Source organism: Crinia signifera, chromosome 6, assembly GCF_055691185.1.
Source record: "Crinia signifera chromosome 6, ASM5569118v1, whole genome shotgun sequence".
NCBI lineage: Eukaryota > Metazoa > Chordata > Amphibia > Anura > Myobatrachidae > Crinia > Crinia signifera.
Genome location: NC_139222.1, coordinates 19,765,472 through 19,786,528, shown reverse-complemented (window position 1 = coordinate 19,786,528; position 21,057 = coordinate 19,765,472). Strand labels below are relative to the sequence as shown.

The 21,057-nt window shown below is 48.7% G+C and overlaps 2 protein-coding genes across 10 annotated transcripts in view; one reads left to right on the top strand and one right to left on the bottom strand.

The window, feature by feature from the left end:
• LOC146010050 (uncharacterized) overlaps window positions 1–1,382 on the bottom strand; it is a 43,334-nt gene extending 41,952 nt beyond the window's left edge. Inside the window, exon 1 of one of the 4 annotated variants that reach the window (XM_083150890.1) lies at window positions 1,281–1,382. Coding sequence is in view for 2 of the 4 variants with exons in the window: in XM_083150888.1 (XP_083007014.1) it covers window positions 882–980 (99 nt within the window). In the remaining 2 variants the exon portion in view is untranslated. The other 3 variants (XM_083150888.1, XM_083150889.1, XM_083150891.1) reach the window with 3 other exon arrangements.
• LOC146010039 (uncharacterized) overlaps window positions 1–21,057 on the top strand; it is a 136,500-nt gene that overhangs the window by 98,634 nt on the left and 16,809 nt on the right. The window contains exons 1-3 of one of the 6 annotated variants that reach the window (XM_083150873.1): window positions 9,614–9,705; window positions 13,862–13,959; window positions 14,150–14,335. The exons of the other annotated variants lie outside the window; for them this stretch is intronic. Of the exons in view, the coding sequence (XP_083006999.1) occupies window positions 13,893–13,959; window positions 14,150–14,335 (253 nt within the window). The 5' untranslated portion in view covers window positions 9,614–9,705; window positions 13,862–13,892. Of the gene's footprint in view, window positions 1–9,613; window positions 9,706–13,861; window positions 13,960–14,149; window positions 14,336–21,057 lie in introns of those variants that run through there. 6 annotated transcript variants of the gene reach the window in all.

Below are 21,057 nucleotides of genomic sequence, written 5' to 3'. Positions count from 1 at the left end.
CATAGGTTCATACCTCCCAACTTCGAAGCTCTAGGACGTGGGACACAGCTGATGCGCGCCGCAGATGTGCGGGTTTTTCGTGGGCGTGGCCTAATGTCGGGGTGTGGCCTATACCGCAGCTCTTCCATGAGGCCGCGCCCCCCATTTTGACACTATGGGGGCATGACCCAGAGGCTCTGTGAGCCTCTAGCCATACCCCCAGCCCCCTGGCCGCGGGAATAGACGCTGTGCAGCCGACATGGAGGGACTCCCAACAGCCCCCCTCACCGCGGACACTGCCGGCCGCGGGAGGGACAGCGGGACAGGCCCTGGTAATCGGGACTGTCCCGCTAAAATTGGGACTGTTGGGAGGTATGTAGGTGCCTGGCTCATGCGGATCCTCCTACATCCCAATGTGAGCTGTGTCACCAGGACCATTGAAAGAGAAACACAAGATGCTACTCCCCCTTTATAACAGAAAAGCCGCGGGCCGTTCCCCCTCGTATAACAGGCCGCCGCAGGCCGCTCCCCCTGTATAACAGGATGCTGCAGAACGCTCCCCGTATAACAGGACACCACAGGCCGCTCCGCTGTATAACAGGACGACACCACAGGCCGCTCCCCCCTTATAACAGGATGCTGCAGGCAGCTCCCCCCTATAATAGTACATTGCAAGCCACTCCCCCTGTATAACAGGAGGACACCACAGGAAGCTCCCCCTGTATAACAGGTCACCATAGGCCGCTCCCCCTGTATAACAGGTCACCACAGGCCGCTCCCCCTGTATAACAGGACACCACAGGCTGCTCCCCTTGTATAGCAGGATGCCGCAGGCCGCTCCCCCTATAACGGGATGCCGCAGGCTGCTCCCCCTGTACAACAAGACACCACAGGATGCTCACCTGTATAACAGGACACCACAGGCTGCTCCCCCTGTATAATAGGACACCACAAGCAAGCTGCTCCCCCTGTATAATAACACCAGGGCAGCACAATACCATGAACTGCTGCCAGATACAGCAATGTCTTCTCTCGGTCCCCGTAACTTAATCACCGTGGCTGCTGGAAGTGAGAGGCCTCCGGTAAGGTCAGCAGCGCTGCCCTAGCAGGGAGCCGAGATGCTGCAGCCGCCAGGCACTGAACTCGGGGATTGGTCTTCGGGAAAATGGCCACCGCTCCCTCACACAAGGAACAGTGGTTATGTGGAGCCTTACTAGTCGTATATACTGCATGGAATCTATCAGCTACCGGTGACCTCACATCACATAACTCTCTCTTTGCATTCTCCTAGGGGCAGTTACCGCTTCTAGCAGTCCGGCAGTGATGTCCCAGAGTCCTCATACAGCGGCGGACATTTTGTTGTGGTTTGTACTCCCAGACTCCCCGGCGGCTGTAACCAGAGTGTATTTCCTGTGTGGGGTAGAGTGGGAGGAGCTGTGTTACCAGGGAAACGTTCCTTCCATGGCTGGGGCAGCGCTGCTGACCTTACCTGAGGCCTCTCACTTCCAGCAGCCACGGTGATTAAGTTACCGGGAACCGAGAGAAGATATTGCTGTATCTGGCAGCAGGTGATGATATTGTGCTGCCCTGGTGTTATTATACAGGGGGAGCAGCCTGTAGTGTCCTGTTATACAGGGGGAGCGGCCTGTGGTGTCCTGTAATATAGGGGGAGCGGCCTGTGGTGTCCTGTTATACAGGGGGAGCAGCCTGCGGTGTCCTGTTATACAGGGGGAGCAGCCTGCGGTGTCCTGTTATACAGGGGGAGCGGGCTGCGTGTCCTGATTTACAGGGGGAGCGGACTGTGGTGTCCTCCTGTTATACAGGGGGAGCAGACTGTGGCAGCCTTTTATACGGGGAGAGCGGTCCGCGCCATCCTGTTATACGGGGGGGGCGGTCCGCAACACCCCGTTATGTGTGTGTGTGGGGGGGGGTTATGGTGGCCTGCGGCGTCCTGTTATACGGGGAGAGCGGTCCGCGACACCTCGTTATGTGTGTGTGTGTGGGGGGGGGGGGTTATGGTGGCCTGCGGCATCCTGTTGTAAATGTTATAAATGGGGAGTAGTAACTTGTGTTCTTTATACAGAGGGAGCAACATGTGGCGGCCTGTTGCAAATGTTATACAGGGGGAGCAGCCTCTGGTGTCCTGTTAGAATTGTTATGCAGGAGGAGCAGCCACTGGTGTCCTATTACAAATGTTAAACCGTGGGAGCAGCCTCAAGTGTTGTTATACAGTTAAGCAGCCTCTGCTTTATTTTTCTATTTACATTATTATTAATTATTCATTATTACCAGGGTTACCTGTCTCTGATATATTAGTTTTATTATCATCATACAGTTTGAGCAGCCTTTGGTGTTTGGTGATTTCTTTAGAGACAACCATTCACTACAGTGGACGTAGTGGTCTTATTTCCTATAACACTTGTACTATAATGTCCTCTGTAATATATATATATATTATCTCTGATGTACCTAAAATGGTGTTCCGTAGGGCTAAAACAATTAAACAGCATGTTTCTAAGAGTCAACTTGAGAACATTAATGATAAAGGTCTATCTGTAACTTTTCTTTCGATCAAGGGGTGCTTTCCATGTGCACACTGTAAAGTGTGCCAATATATGAAAAAAGGCCCACATATTGATGGCACTGATATAAAAGTTAATGACTTCATCAATTGTAATTCCGCATCCGTAATCTATCTTTTGACTTTTGGTTGCGGTTTTAAATATGTGGGAAAGACAAAAAGGTGTCTCAAGATTAGAATTCTTGAGCACCTTCGTAACATCAGACATGGGGTGCTTAATCACAGTGTGCCGAGGCACTTCAAGGAGGCCCATAACTGTGACCCGCGGTCTTTTACTTTTAAGGGTATTGAATTGGTCCATAATAGTAAAAGGGGTGGTGATCACGAAAAGCTTTTACTAAAACGAGAAACCACCTGGATTCTTAGGCTCAATACTCTTGCCCCAATTGGATTGAATGAGGGTTACGAGATAACCCCATTCATTAACCAATGAGGGTGGCTTTAACCTTATATTAGATGTTGCATTGTGATCCTACTCGTCCCATTTATAATATTGTTGTCGCCTTTCTATTTTGTTTTTCCATGTTTCATTCATCTGTCGATCTAAGGTGATATATCTCACTCATGATCACTGAGAAATTTTTATTTATATATATTTCTTTTCTAAAGAATCGATGAGGAAGATTTCTGTACATTGATTTGTTACACTATTGTAATGTGTATATATATGTAATTGCTTTCAGGAAAAATGTAATATTTTGTAAAGCTGGGGCTAAATTGCTCACATCTGGTGCACTTTTTTTCATTTGCGTTTTTTTCATTTGTCATTTTTTCATTTGATATATATGTGCTATAAGTGTTTAGTCAACCTTTAGTGTGATTTAGATCATACAGATGATTGTCCTGTATAAATTTTATATATATAAGGAAGTTTTTTTTTCATGTCGACACCAATAGTCGACACCCTATTTAGTTAACATACTCTAAATAGCTACATCGATATTTGTATTTTTTCTATTACTTTTTAATTTGGTAATCACATAGTGGCAAATCATTCAGTTAATATCTGAGGTGTATTAATTTTTTACGCTCTATCATGAGCGTTATATTTGTATTCACTTTCCCGTCTAGTGGCATTCATAGCTGACGGAGGTGACCTTTGACCCGCCTCCCTTTGTTCATCAAGGGTGTAGGTGGTCCATCACGCCAGTCACTTGGTTGTGAGGCCCCTCCCATTAGCATCATTTGACGCTGTATGCGTCATCTGACAATGTAGCCATACACACACGTGTTTACGCTGACACTGTGCTCTATGAGACCTGGCCTTGTCAGTGCATTTACGTACCTCGCGTCATCTGACGCGCGGCACGTAGCGTGTCACCGGACACTGCTTCCTATCAGATTTGCCGCCCGCCAGTACACTGACGTACATCGCGTCATCTGACACGCACCATGTAGCGCGTAAGTTGACGCTGCTGCCGCGCCCACCGCGTCATATGATGCGTTCGGCCTAATACCTATCACAGTAGGGCTGCCCTACATAAACAGCGTAGAGGCCAGCCCCATACTTGTCCATATTCACGCCCACTTTTTTCCGACAACCAATTGCCGTCTGTAAATTTTTATTGATTGACAGTGCCTGTCCTATTTAAACTGTTAGAGCGTACGTAGTAGCCACGCCCTCTGACGAAGTCTACATGACGAAACGCGTCAGGGCGTGGCCTACGACGCTCCTTTCCACTCACAGCTGACGCTTGGTTCCTGGTGCCCCCTGCATGCTTCCCTGCAAACCAGCATAGCGGTGTCCTAGGAGAATCCGGTTCCAGCGCCAAAGTGTGAGCAGTCTAGCCCTTTGGCTATATTTTAAACCTTGTGGTACCCAGTCCACAGTGCTTTTATACATGGTACGAGTTTTATATTTGCCTGTGCCTGGATTTTATCATTGTCCATTAAAAAGCTTTTTAACGTTATTGCACCATGAAGCGCCTTCTCTCTGCCTTCTTCTAGACATCCTTCGCTCTGTGGATTCCAGAGTCCTCACCCCATAGAGAGAAGCAGCGGCAGTTGGAAATACTAACTTTGGTGCTAAGCATCCCCTTGTCTAGTTACTGGGGCTTTGCATTCACTGGTGACTATTCTTTGAAATACACTTGGCGCAGGGGTTCACGCCCACTCCATATATATATATATATATATATATAAGAAGCATAGAGGCTGCTGTTAGGCCCCTGTGTGGATTTCTCTTAACTCTTTGAGTTATAAGTGAATTTGTCAAAGTAACCAAGCAAATATTTTTATTCATCGTAATGTGTATTTTATATAGGAAATATCCTTTATTTACACATTTTTTTACTTGAATTAATATAACAAATGTGATCGACGGTGGCATTTTTAGTGGACATTTTGAACATCTCTCACAGATGTCGGCACACAAGGGGTTAAGATCCTACAAATGGTGCGATTAACCCCGTGCTTATTTTGCCTTGCGATGGGCATCCATATTATATGGCAAAGTTGTATGTGCAGTCAGGTATTATTGTACTACATCAGGTCTAGTTCATATCGCACCCTGTGTAGGGAATCGCATGTGATATGTACTTTACATATTTATATTACATAGTGTAGTCTAGTCCAAATCTTATGTAGTTCAAATAGCACAGTGTATAAAGTTCCAATTGTTCCATGTGTGGAAACCATTACTTTTATCATATATGTTACATGTATTCTATGTGGTAGTAATTGTAATTCTATTTGTTCCAGAACAACAGAGCAGTGTGTATGAGACACGTCACTGGTTTCCCGAGGATGGACAAGGACCAGAGTCACATGACTGAGAGGATACTAAATATCACCCTGGAGATCATCTACCTGCTGACTGGGGAGGTGAGGGGATCTGGGAGCGTCACTGTGACATCACTTATATCTATAGTAATAATACAGGGACGTGACTGGGGAGGTGAGGGGATCTGGGAGTGTCACTGTAACATCACTTATATCTATAGTAATAATACAGGGACGTGACTGGGGAGGTGAGGGGATCTGTGAGTGTCACTGTGACATCACCTATATCTATAGTAATAATACAGGGATGTGACTGGGGAGGTGAGGGGATCTGGGGGTGTCACTGTGACATCACTTACATCTATAGTAATAATACAGGGACGTGACTGGGGAGGTGAGGGGATCTGGGAGCGTCACTGTGACGTCACATTTATCTATAGTAATAATATAGGAACGTGACTGGGGAGGTGAGGGGATCTGGGAGAGTCACTGTGACATCACTTACATCTATAGTAATAATACAGGGACGTGACTGGTGAGGTGAGGGGATCTGGGAGCGTCACTGTGACATCACTTATATCTATAGTAATAATACAGGGACGTGACTGGGGAGGTGAGGGGATCTGGGAGTGTCACTGTGAAGTCATTTATATCTATAGTAATAATACAGGGACATGACTGGGGAGGTGAGGGGATCTGGGAGTGTCACTGTGACGTCACTTATATCTATAGTAATAATACAGGGACGTGACTGGGGAGGTGAGGGGATCTGGGATTGTCACTGTGACGTCACTTATATCTATAGTAATAATACAGGGACGTGACTGGGGAGGTGAGGGGATCTGGGAGTGTCACTGTGACATCACTTATATCTATAGTAATAATACAGGGACGTGACTGGGGAGGTGAGGGGATCTAGGAGTGTCACAGTGACATCACTTATATCTATAGTAATAATACAGGGACGTGACTGGGGAGGTGAGGGGATCTGGGAGTGTCACTGTGGCATCACTTATATCTATAGTAATAATACAGGGACGTGACTGGTAAGGGGATCTGGGAGCGTCACTGTGACATCACTTATATCTATAGTAATAATACAGGGACGTGACTGGGGAGGTGAGGGGATCTGGGAGTGTCACTGTGGCATCACTTATATCTATAGTAATAATACAGGGACGTGACTGGGGAGGTGAGGGGATCTGGGAGTGTCACTGTGGCATCACTTATATCTATAGTAATAATACAGGGACGTGACTGGGGAGGTGAGGGGATCTGGGAGCGTCACTGTGACGTCACATATATCTATAGTAATAATACAGGGACGTGACTGGGGAGGTGAGGGGATCTGGGAGCGTCACTGTGACATCACTTATATCTATAGTAATAATACAGGGGCGTGACTGGGGAGGTGAGGGGATCTGGGAGTGTCACTGTGACGTCACTTATATCTATAGTAATAATACAGGGGCGTGACTGGGGAGGTGAGGGGATCTGGGAGTGTCACTGTGACGTCACTTATATCTATAGTAATAATACAGGGACGTGACTGGGGAGGTGAGGGGATCTGGGAGTGTCACTGTGACATCACTTATATCTATAGTAATAATACAGGGACGTGACTGGGGAGGTGAGGGGATCTGGGAGTGTCACTGTGACATCACTTATATCTATAGTAATAATACAGGAACATGACTAGGGAGGTGAGGGGATCTGGGAGCGTCACTGTGGCGTCACTTATATCTATAGTAATAATACAGGGACGTGACTGGGGAGGTGAGGGGATCTGGGAGCGTCACTGTGACATCACTTATATCTATAGTAATAATACAGGGACGTGACTGGGAGTGTATGCAGTGATAGTATATTTTTTCCAATACACAGGGTTACACTTTAGTGAAGAAGAGATCCGGTGAGCATGAGACATCCAGTATCTGTCCCTGTGTATCAGGAGGACTGAGCAGGACCCAGAGCCCTATAACGGTGCCCCCACCTTACTCACTGATACATGGGAGAGACAAAGAGCCAAAGATCCTGGAACTCACCAACACGATCATTCAGCTGCTGACCGGAGAGGTGACTGCTGGGAATGGGACATTATACAGTAACACGGGGGGATGTGACCGGAGAGGTGACTGCTGGGAATGGGACATTATACAGTAACACGGGGGGATGTGACCGGAGAGGTGACTGCTGGGAATGGGACATTATACAGTAACACGGGGGGATGTGACCGGAGAGGTGACTGCTGGGAATGGGACATTATACAGTAACACGGGGGGATGTGACCGGAGAGGTGACTGCTGGGAATGGGACATTATACAGTAACACGGGGGGATGTGACCGGAGAGGTGACTGCTGGGAATGGGACATTATACAGTAACACGGGGGGGATGTGATGGGAGAGGTGACTGCTGGGAATGGGGCATTATACAGTAGCACCGGGGATGTGACCAGAGAGGTGACTGCTGGTAATGAGACATTGTACAGTAACACCGGGGGATGTGACTGCTGGGAATGGGACGTTATACAGTAACACTGGGGGATGTGACCAGTGAGGTGACTGCTGGGAATGGGACATTATACAGTAACGCATGGGGGGAGGAGGGTGACTGGAGAGGTGACTGCTGGGAATGGGACGTTATGCAGGAACACTGGGGGATGTGACCGGAGAGGTGACTGCTGGGAATGGGACATTATACAGTAACACCGGGGGATGTGACCGGAGAGGTGACTGCTGGGAATGTGACATTATACAGTAACACCGGGGGATGTGACCGGAGAGGTGACTGCTGGGAATGGGACGTTATACAGTAACACCGGGGGATGTGACCGGAGAGGTGACTGCTGGGAATGGGACATTATACAGTAATACTGGGGGATGTGACCGGAGAGGTGACTGCTGGGAATGGGACATTATACAGTAACACCAGGAGATGTGACCGGAGAGGTGACTGCTGGGAATGGGACATTATACAGTAACACGGGGGGGGATGTGACCGGAGAGGTGACTGCTGGGAATGGGACATTATACAGTAACACCGGGGGATGTGACCGGAGAGGTGACTGCTGGGAATGGGACATTATACAGTAACACCGGGGGATGTGACCGGAGAGGTGACTGCTGGGAATGGGACGTTATACAGTAACACCGGGGGATGTGACCGGATAGGTGACTGCTGGGAATGGGACATTATACAATAACACCAGGAGATGTGACCGGAGAGGTGACTGCTGGGAATGGGACATTATACAGTAACACCGGGGGATGTGACCGGAGAGGTGACTGCTGGGAATGTGACATTATACAGTAACACCGGGGGATGTGACCGGAGAGGTGACTGCTGGGAATGGGACGTTATACAGTAACACCGGGGGATGTTCTTTCAGTTTATATTTAATAGTTTATCTTTTACAAATAGAAAAAGAAAAACTGGTTTGACAATGTGATTTAAGCTCTGTTATATGAAGGCTGAGTCCACATTCAAGTTAGCTGCAAGAAGGTATTACAGCAAAAATAAGATACTATCTATCAGCCTCCTGGAGGGTGAATGTTGTAACCCTCATACTTTTATGTTGATATTATGATTTGTACTTTATATACCCACCTCCCAGGTGGAAGTGATGTTAATTATCTATATCCACATGTCAAAACCTCAATTAAAACAATTTGAAAGAAAAAAAAACACCGGGGGATGTGACCGGATAGGTGACTGCTGGGAATGGGACATTATACAGTAACACCAGGAGATGTGACCGGAGAGGTGACTGCTGGGAATGGGACGTTATACAGTAACACCGGGAGATGTGACCAGAGAGGTAACTGCTGGGAATGGGGCATTATACAATAACACCGGGGAATGTGACCGAAGAGGTGACGGTACTTGTGTAGTTTCACAGCGCCCGATATATCGGATGCGATATTGGCCAATATATCCGATGCGATATCGGCCGATATATCGATGCGATCCGATGCAATTTTTTTACATGTTGGTAACCCCACTATCCACTACGGCGAGCGCAGTATTCAGTGTCCCCTCGTGGGGCTCGCTACGCTTGCCACGCTTCAGGCTCGGTGGTTCGCTGCGCTCGCCACACAATATAAATTCAACTGCATGTGTAGTGGATAGTGGGGTTATGAACAGGTAAAACATCGCCTCGATATATTGGCGGATATATCGGCCGATATCACATCCGATATATTGGGCGCCGTGAAAGTACACAAGTACCGAGGTGACAGCTGGGAATGGGGCATTATACAGTAACATCGGGGGATGTTTCTGGGTGATGACTGTATCATTGTGTGTGTCAGGTTCCTATAAGGTGTCAGGATGTCGCTGTATATCTCTCCATGGAGGAGGGGGAACACAAGGATCTGAACAAGGATGTGATGATGGATAATCACCAGCCCCTCACATCACTGGGTAAGAAGAGACTTAATTTTATTGTACGTGATATTATTCACTTATCATCTGCTAATCTCACATGTATTCAATGTACTCAGTCACTGCGTGTCTCCTACAGATGGGCCCAGTAACAGAGATACCCCAGAGAGATGTCCCCGTCCTCTGTATTCACAGGATAATCACATATATACATTGTACTCAGTCACTGTGTGTCTCCTACAGATGGGCCCAGTAACAGAGATACCCCAGAGAGATGTCCCCGTCCTCTGTATTCCCAGGATAATCACATATATACCGTGTCCTCAGTCACTGCGTGACTCCTACAGATGGGCCCAGTAACAGAGATACCCCAGAGAGATGTCCCCGTCCTCTGTATTCCCAGGATAATCACATATATACCATGTCCTCAGTCACTGCGTGTCTCCTACAGATGGGCCCAGTAACAGAGATACCCCAGAGAGATGCCCCCGTCCTCTGTATTACCAGGATAATCACATATATACCATGTCCTCAGTCACTGCGTGTCTCCTACAGATGGGCTCTATTCCAGAGATACCCCAGAGAGATGTCCCCGTCCTCTGTATTCCCAGGATAGTCACATATATACCATGTCCTCAGTCACTGCGTGTCTCCTACAGAGGGACCCAGTTACAGAGATACCCCAGAGAGATGTCCCCCGTCCTCTGTATTCCCAGGATAATCACATATATACAATGTACTCAGTCACTGCGTGTCTCCTACAGATGGGGCCAGTAACATAGATCCCCCAGAGAGATGTCCCCGTCCTCTGTATTCCCAGGATAATCACATATATACCATGTCCTCAGTCACTGTGTGTCTCCTACAGATGGGCCCAGTAACAGAGATACCCCAGAGAGATGTCCCCATCCTCTGTATTCCCAGGATAATCACATATATACCATGTCCTCAGTCACTGCGTGTCTCCTACAGATGGGCCCAGTAACATAGATACCCCAGAGAGATGTCCCCGTCCTCTGTATTCCCAGGATAATCACATATATACCATGTCCTCAGTCACTGTGTGTCTCCTACAGATGGGCCCAGTAACAGAGATACCCCAGAGAGATGTCCCTGTCCTCTGTATTCCCAGGATAATCACATATATACAATGTCCTCAGTCACTGCGTGTCTCCTACAGATGGGCCCAGTAACAGAGATACCACAGAGAGATGTCCCCGTCCTCTGTATTCCCAGGATAATCACATATATACCATGTCCTCAGTCACTGCGTGTCTCCTACAGATGGGCCCAGTAACAGAGATACCCCAGAGAGATGTCCCCGTCCTCTGTATTCCCAGGATAATCACATATATACCATGTACTCAGTCACTGCGTGTCTCCTACAGATGGGCCCAGTAACAGAGATACCCCAGAGAGATGTCCCCGTCCCCTGTATTCCCAGGATAATCACATATATATCATGTCCTCAGTCACTGCGTGTCTCCTACAGATGGGCCCAGTAACAGAGATACCCCAGAGAGATGTCCCCGTCCTCTGTATTCCCAGGATAATCACATATATACCATGTCCTCAGTCACTGCGTGTCTCCTACAGATGGAGCCAGTAACAGAGATACCCCAGAGTGATGTCCCCGTCCTCTGTATTCCCAGGATAATCACATATATACCATGTCCTCAGTCACTGCGTGTCTCCTATAGATGGGCCCAGTAACAGAGATACCCCAGAGAGATGCCCCCGTCCTCTGTATTCCCAGGATAATCACATATATACCATGTCCTCAGTCACTGCGTGTCTCCTACAGATGGGCTCAATTCCAGAGATACCCCAGAGAGATGTCCCCGTCCTCTGTATTCCCAGGATAGTCACATATATACCATGTACTCAGTCACTGTGTGTCTCCTACAGATGGGCCCAGTAACAGAGATACCCCAGAGAGATGTCCCCGTCCTCTGTATTCCCAGGATAATCACATATATACAATGTACTCAGTCACTGCGTGTCTCCTACAGATGGGCCCAGTAACACAGATACCCCAGAGAGATGTCCCCGTCCTCTGTATTCCCAGGATAATCACATATATACCATGTCCTCAGTCACTGTGTGTCTCCTACAGATGGGCCCAGTAACAGAGATACCCCAGAGAGATGTCCCCGTCCTCTGTATTCCCAGGATAATCACATATATACAATGTCCTCAGTCACTGCGTGTCTCCTACAGAGGGACCCAGTTACAGAGATACCCCAGAGAGATGTCCCCGTCCTCTGTATTCCCAGGATAATCACATATATACCATGTCCTCAGTTACTGCGTGTCTCCTACAGATGGGCCCAGTAACAGAGATACCCCAGAGAGATGTCCCCGTCCTCTGTATTCCCAGGATAATCACATATATACAATGTCCTCAGTCACTGCGTGTCTCCTACAGATGGGCCCAGTAACAGAGATACCCCAGAGAGATGTCCCCGTCCTCTGTATTCCCAGGATAATCACATATATACAATGTCCTCAGTCACTGTGTGTCTCCTACAGATGGGGCCAGTAACAGAGATACCCCAGAGAGATGTCCCCGTCCTCTGTATTCCCAGGATAATCACATATATACCATGTCCTCAGTCACTGTGTGTCTCCTACAGAGGGACCCAGTTACAGAGATACCCCAGAGAGATGTCCCCGTCCTCTGTATTCCCAGGATAATCACATATATACAATGTACTCAGTCACTGCGTGTCTCCTACAGATGGGCCCAGTAACAGAGATACCCCAGAGAGATGTCCCCGTCCTCTGTATTCCCAGGATAATCACATATATACCATGTCCTCAGTCACTGTGTGTCTCCTACAGATGGGCCCAGTAACAGAGATACCCCAGAGAGATGTCCCCGTCCTCTGTATTCCCAGGATAATCACATATATACAATGTCCTCAGTCACTGTGTGTCTCCTACAGATGGGCCCAGTAACAGAGATACCCCAGAGAGATGTCCCCGTCCTCTGTATTCCCAGGATAATCACATATATACAATGTCCTCAGTCACTGCGTGTCTCCTACAGATGGGCCCAGTAACAGAGATACCCCAGAGAGATGTCCCTGTCCTCTGTATTCCCAGGATAATCACATATAAACCATGTCCTCAGTCACTGCGTGTCTTCTACAGATGGGGCCAGTAACAGAGATACCCCAGAGAGATGTCCCTGTCCTCTGTATTCCCAGGATAATCACATATATACAATGTCCTCAGTCACTGTGTGTCTCCTACAGATGGGCCCAGTAACAGAGATACCCCAGAGAGATGTCCCATCCTCTGTATTCCCAGGATAATCACATATATACCATGTCCTCAATCACTGTGTGTCTCCTATAGATGGGCCCAGTAACAGAGATAACCCAGAGAGATGTCCCTGTCCTCTGTATTCCCAGGATAATCACATATATACCATGTCCTCAGTCACTGCGTGTCTCCTACAGATGGGCCCAATAACAGAGATACCCCAGAGAGATGTCCCCGTCCTCTGTATTCCCAGGATAATCACATATATACCATATCCTCAGTCACTGTGTGTCTCCTACAGATGGGCCCAGTAACAGAGATACCCCAGAGAGATGTCCCCGTCCTCTGTATTCCCAGGATAATCACATATATACCATGTCCTCAGTCACTGCGTGTCTCCTACAGATGGGCCCAGTAACAGAGATACCCCAGAGAGATGTCCCCGTCCTCTGTATTCCCAGGATAATCACATATATACCATGTCCTCAGTCACTGCGTGTCTCCTACAGATGGGCCCAGTAACAGAGATACCCCAGAGAGATGTCCCCGTCCTCTGTATTCCCAGGATAATCACATATATACAATGTCCTCAGTCACTGCGTGTCTCCTACAGATGGACCCAGTAACAGAGATACCCCAGAGAGATGTCCCCATCCTCTGTATTCCCAGGATAATCACATATATACCATGTCCTCAGTCACTGCGTGTCTCCTACAGATGGGCCCAGTAACACAGATACTCCAGAGAGATGTCCCCGTCCTCTATATTCCCAGGATAATCACATATATACCATGTCCTCAGTCACTGCGTGTCTCCTACAGATGGGCCCAGTAACAGAGATACCCCAGAGAGATGTCCCCGTCCTCTGTATTCCCAGGATAATCACATGTATACCATGTCCTCAGTCACTGCGTGTCTCCTACAGATGGGGCCAGTAACAGAGATACCCCAGAGAGATGTCCCTGTCCTCTGTATTCCCAGCACTGTACAGAGGAGACTCACAGGACCCCACAGGAGGATCAGGTAGGTGGGAATTAGGGTCTCCTCAATATAACAAAGTGACTGTCACTATATGAATTGCAGCAGGTGTGTGTGTGTGTGTGTGTGTGTGTGTGTGTGTGTGTGTGTGTGTGTGTGTGTGTGTGTGTCTTATACACTGATATTCTACTGTGTAATCTCCAAGACATCAGACATTACTAATGGTATTTTTTAGGTTCAGGTTCTGATATTAAGGAAGCAGAAATAAAGGGAGAAGAAGAGACGGATGTGACTGATATTAAGGCAGAAGGAGAAGAGTCTTGTGTGACAGATAAGGTAGAAGATACAGAGACAGAAGACACATATATGAGGGATGATCAGCAGTGTAAGGGGGAGGAAATCCCTACAGATACCAGCACAGGTGAGGAATAATCACTTATTACATATTTTCCTTGTTCTGCCAATACAGCTTTCTCTTATCCTACACCCTCATCTCTCATACCAAACTTTTGAGGGCAATGCAGCTGCCTATTGGGGGAGTCAGGAGCCATCAGCCCCTATTATACTCCTGCTCTCCCCCTCACATCATGTCACTGTGTGTTACCAGCCCAGAGATCTGACCAGTCTCCTCCCCACACTCTCTGGTGTATATTATACATCAGGAGCCATCAGCCCCTATTATACTCCTGCTCTCCCCTCACATCATGTCACTGTGTGTTACCAGCCCAGACATCTGACCAGTCTCCTCCCCGCACTCTCTGGTGTATCTCATACATCAGGAGCTATCAGCCCCTATTATACTCCTGCTCTCCCCTCACATCATGTCACTGTGTGTTACCAGCCCAGGGATCTGACCGGTCTCCTCCCCACACTCTCTGGTGTATCTCATACATCAGGAGCCATCAGACCCTATTATACTCCTGCTCTCCCCTCACATCATGTCACTGTATGTTACCAGCCCAGAGATCTGACCAGTCTCCTCCCCACACTCTCTGGTGTATCTCATACATCATGAGCCATCAGCCCCTATTATTCTCCTGCTCTCCCCTTACATCATGTCACTGTGTGTTACCAGCCCAGAGATCTGACCAGTCTCCTCCCCGCACTCTCTGGTGTATCTCATACATCAGGTACCATCAGCCCCTATTATACTCCTGCTCCCCCCTCACATCATGTCACTGTGTTTTATCAGCCCAGAGATCTGACCAGTCTCCTCCCCACACTCTCTGGTGTATCTCATACATCAGTAGCCATCAGCCCCTATTATACTCCTGCTCTCCCCCTCACATCATGTCACTGTGTGTTACCAGCCCAGAGATCTGACCAGTCTCCTCCCCACACTCTCTGGTGTATCTCATACATCAGGAGCCATCAGCCCCTATTATACTCCTGCTCTCCCCCTCACATCATGTCACTGTGTGTTACCAGCCCAGAGATCTGACCAGTCTCCTCCCCACACTCTCTGGTGTATCTCATACATCAGCATCTATCAGCCCCTATTATACTCCTGCTCTCCCCTTACATCATGTCACTGTGTGTTACCAGCCCAGAGATCTGACCAGTCTCCTCCCCGCACTCTCTGGTGTATCTCATACATCAGGTACCATCAGCCCCTATTATACTCCTGCTCCCCCCTCACATCATGTCACTGTGTTTTATCAGCCCAGAGATCTGACCAGTCTCCTCCCCGCACTCTCTGGTGTATCTCATACATCAGGAGCTATCAGCCCCTATTATACTCCTGCTCTCTCCCCTCACATCATGTCACTGTGTGTTACCAGCCCAGAGATCTGACCAGTCTCCTCCCCACACTCTCTGGTGTATCTCATACATCAGGAGCCATCAGCCCCTATTATACTCCTGCTCTCCCCTCACATCATGTCACTGTGTGTTACCAGCCCAGAGATCTGACCAGTCTCCTCCCCACACTCTCTGGTGTATCTCATACATCAGAAGCCATTTCCCCTTATTTTATTCTTCGGGACACGTTCAGGGCCACAGGGCTAACGCTGGGTAGTGGAGTGGGAGAGAGAACATTCCAGCACCCGAGAGATTAAACTTCTCCTTCCTCACTGGCAGACCAGGCTCCTCCCCTCCTCTATCCCGCCTCCAGGCCAGCTAACCTCGGTTATTTTGGTGCTGGCAGGAGCCAACATGCACCATAGAGAGTGGGCAATATGCAGCCTTACTTCTTCATTTTTATTTTTCATCTTATTTTTACACTGACTGGAGTCAGTGACAGAGCAGCTTTGCAGGGGGTCTATGAGACACCAGCGCTGCTGCTCCATTACCCGGGCCCGGTGGCTGCAGCACCACCAGGCATCTGCGAGTGACCGCAACAGTCCCCTGGCAATTGGGAGACTACAGCCGCAGCCGGGCACCACACTGAAAAGGCAACGGTATCCGGACTGGTCATAGACAAACTCATCACTAGAGACAGGATTATATGCAACATAAAAAGCTTGAAATATGCATGCAAATATGCATGAAAAATACGTAAAATATGCATGAAAAGTGTTAAAATATGCAACATTAAATAATTAAAAAAGTCATTTTTAACTTATTTATTTAAAAATCAGCATAAAATTAGTTGCAAATAAACCTCAAAAATAGGCCCACAGCATCTGCAGATGTCTAGTGCTGTACACAGGATTTTTTTTCTTCCTGGCTGCTACAGCAGACTGCAGCGTCCAAAGCTCTTCTTGCATCAACTACACGGACCCTCATCTCCAGCACTGATGGATCAAATGTCAGCATAGCGTGTGAGGGCGGCGCAGTGGAAGGCTTCCTCCCTGCGCCACGTACTCACTTTGACATGGCATTTCCTCCGCGCCCCGTGATATCACAACCCTTATGCCCGCCTCCTCTGCTGCAGAAGTCTGTCTCAGTGTAAAGTCCCAGGCCAGGGGCAGGCAAAGGTTCAAGAGCTTCGTAATGGCCTCCGCCCTGACTGACTTTTATCAACATGGATTGGCAGCTAGAGCAGTGTCAAACATATCGTACATCCAAGGTTCCCCACAGTGCGCACATATTGCCCCAGCCTGCACACTCTACCACTACCTGGCCAGCAGCAGCAGGGTAAAGCAGTGCTGTGACTCGCGGGTGGAAAGGGGGCAGGGCCAAAATATGCACCATCACTAGATTTTAGGTAAAATATGCAATAACCAGTGAGAATGGGCAAAATATGTAAATGCATATGCAAATATGCAAATGCATATAATCCTGTCTCTACTCATCACAGACCGTCATATGGTCGACAGTGTTTAAAAGTCGAAACACAATAGGTCGACAGGGTGTAAAGGTCAAAAGGTCGACATGCATTTTTTTTTTTTCAGCCGACATGTGCTGACAGGCGGTATTTCATGTCCTACCATCCACTAGGCATGGAGGGAGAATAAAATAGTGCAGCGAGCCGTGCGAGGGGAAGCGGTACACATAGACAGTGTCCATGTCCACCTATGTCGACAGACACCCTTAAAACATTAAAAACTTTTTTCATGTCGACCATTTAACCATGTCGACCTTTTACCTGTCGATCATATGACTGTCTATAATTTATACCATAACCAAAGGCAACGCGCTCCCTGCCACGTGCTTGCGAGGGTTATAGTGGCTGTTGCAGGGGACCGCTGGGCTGCGCTAGCAAGCAGACGGCTGGTATGCCACCCACTCCTGCTGGACCACCAGGGATAAAGGTGTATGGGCAGCAGTGCCGGTAGCAGTGCAGCCCGGCGCACACCGGATCCCTGCCATTTTACCGGCGCTGCATGAGGTCATTTCCCTGGGGGCCATTTGCTAGCAGGGACAGTAGGCGGCACATCCCACAGTGATTCCTGCCACTGATCCTTCCTGCCTGCAGCACGTGTGGAGGGACACGGAGAGCTTATCAGCCACCTGATGAGCCACTCCTTCACTGCTAGAGAGCCCGGGCCAGTCCTCCCTGTACCTCTCCTCCAAGGACACAGGTTACAGAGTTTAGGCTCCAGTCAGCCATAGCTGCTTAAGGAGCTGAGTGCCATTTTTCATTGCATTGTATTCCTTGTACGCTTCTCTCTCTCGCTTTCTTTCTTTCATTCTTTTTCCCCCAGTATCTAGCTCCTCCTCTTCCTCTCCCTATATAGCTGAGCACCTCCCTAGTATCCTTAGTCTTTTTCCTGTCTCCTCTGTCTGTAACAGGTAGTTAGTTAGCTGTTCTGGTTATGCTGCTGGAGCCTGGGCAGCTTAGGGATGGTGGCGCTTTGCCCTTTATGGATCCGGGCTGGCGGTATGGATCCCCTCCTCCCCCTAGGGTGTTACTGGGGCTGGCGGTGCCTTACCCTTAGTTTGTCCGGGCTGGTGTATGGAGCGGGGGAGGCGGCAGTAGCATGTCCGGTGTGTTTACTGCAGGCGGCGGTTTCTTATAGCCGCTTCCGCAGTCGAGTGGCACCGGAAGATATGACGTGAACTTTCGGCGGGCACACTCTCTGCACGCGGCCTGCGTTCCAGAAGAAAGCATGCAAAAAAAAAAGAACGCTAAAAGTTGTCCAGCTTGTGATACGTCGTTTGTTGGAGAAGAGGTCCTCTGTCAGGATTGCCTTAGGAAAGGAGAAGCAGGCCCTAGTGTGTCGTCTCAGATTTCTGATTTAATGAGCTGGATGAAAAAGAACTTTGTAACCAAAGTTGAGTTCATGAGTAATAAAAGGTCCAGGTCACAGACCAGTTTGGATAGAGAAGAGGAATGTGGATCAGTTGAAGTTTATTCTGATCAGGAACGCTCTGGTGTTTCTGGTGCCGAATCAGGTGAAGTTCTGGATGATAAACGTTTGTTTAATCCGGAGCTAGTGGAGATGGTTTTAAAAAAACCTTTACAAGACTCTGAATTACAAACAGCCGGTAAAAACAGAGTTTGATGCCTTATTTGAGGATTGATCAAAGTAAGGTAGATGTGTTCCTGTACACGTGGATTGGATGCAATTGAATAAAGACTGTGTGCTCAGATTGTTGGTATATACCTAATCGGCCCCCTTATTCCATTTATTTATAGACCATTTTCCATTTTTCCTGTTCATAAAGTCGTTAAGGACATATTAACGAAAGTTGGCCCGGGGCTTAGAGTCTGGATTCCCCGGCTCCCGGCATGCGGCACCTGTTAGGGGGAGCCGGAACTCGCCCACGCTGCAGCCACCGGGTCAGCTCCGGCAAAGCACCGCCATTAACCCCTGGCGTGCTGGGGGCAGGGAGTGGTGACAGCGCCGTGCTGCCTCCGGGCATCGGGGGAGGGAGAGGCAGGAGGCCACCAGCAGGGTGCGCCCGCAGCCCAGAGACTGCGGCGGGAGGCATAAAGGTTTAACCCCCAGCACGCTGGGGCTAGGGGGAAGCAGCTGCGCCGCAGGTGCCCCAGCCGCTGGGGGGGGGAGACTCTGCATGCTTCTGGCAGGATAGGAGCCTGGAAGTAGCCAGCTCCCAGCACAAGGGAAGGAGCCCTGCAGCCAGAATAGCTTTCCTGGGCTGCAGGGTTAAGGGAGCCCAGTGCTGAGCGCTGGGCACAATATAAAAAAAACATGTATTAAACACACTGCACATTATCACGAATATATGAACCATTGGCATGAAATGTATTGTATATAAAAATGCACTTACTGTACTTGTGTCCCAAGGGAATCCAGGGTTCTGTCTGGGCTGCTGGGTTCCCCTCCAAACTGTATCCCAAAAACAGAATGATTTCCCAGACAGCCTCCAGGCTTGGAGCTGCAGGGAAAGGTAGCAGGGAACCTCAGCATTCCAACAAGCTGAGTGGTTCCTTGGAGCTCCATGGGGCTCTCCGTCAGCGAGCAGGAGACCCGGGCAGGGGATCAGGGCTGCCCATCTCTGGAGCTCACGTCTGGGCCAGAGGTGTTCAGCTGGTCCCCTGGCAGACTCCTGGGGACCTGGATGGTACCTGGTCCCCCAGGTGGGCTGTGGCTTAGAGGACTAACCACTCCCCTCTGTCCATAGGGGTCAATACTGACCGTGAATGTGCCCAGTGCATGCACGTCTCATGCACTTAAGATGATTGGTTAAAGACCACAGGGTGTGCTTACTCCCTGTAGTGATGTGTGTGGATTTTGGATAAAAAGGCACCAGTTTTGCCTGTAAAGTTGTACATCTACCTGATCTGAATGCTGTAAGATTATCTGTATCTAGGGATATAGGAGAGGGCTCTTTTAAGAGCTTCTATTTTGAGCAAATAAACCATCTATTGCCCAAGACGACTACTTTCTTCTTGCGACCAACAGAATTACGGCAATATTTCCGTTCTCCGGCTGTTCTGGGTATAGCATCCAGCGTCTACAAGTTCCGCTCTGCCAGCTTCCGAAGCAGATGTCTGGTCCGTGACCAGTGGGGAACCAATCGACGCCAGTCGGGGGTGTATCAGCAGCGTGTCGACGCACACACTCCAGCAGGTAGTACTCAGGTGCCAGCGTTTTGGCAGAGGAGGTAATGGTGATTCCAGGTGTCATCCAAGTAGGAGCCTGGTGGTGGCAGCGATATCCCCTCTCACTGCGTAGTGGGCAGAGTCAGTAGCAGGCGGTTGCTGATGGTAACAGGGAATCCCCTATTGGCCAGGTCCCATGTGCCAGAACATCAACGGTTTCTGCAGTTTGCACTACAGGACCTTCAATTTCAAGCTCTGCCCTTTGGCTTGTCAACTGCACTTTGTGTTTATGAAAGTCATGGCAGTGATGGGCAGCAGACTTCGCAACCAGGGTATCCGGATACTGCCATATCTAGATGATCTGTTGATCCTGGCACAATCGCCAGAATTTTCCAAGTCCACCTGAGCACTGCGGTGACTGTTCTTGAATGTCACGGCTGGATCATAAATTGACCCAAGTCCTCCATGATTCCCACATCGTCTATGATCCATCTAGGAGCCCAGTTGGATAAGGTACATCAAAGGATCTATCTACCAGAAGAGCGTGGCAAGACACTGCAATCCCAAGTCTGATGTCTCCTCTCCCTCAGTCGGGTGTCCATTCAGGCCTGCGATGGTATCGACCTCCGACATGGCGTAATATTCCCAATTCCACTCACATCCTCTACAACTAGAAATCATCACCAAGTGGTCAGGATTCTCCACCAACATTCAGTCACAGATCATCACCTAATCACCGGCTGTATGTC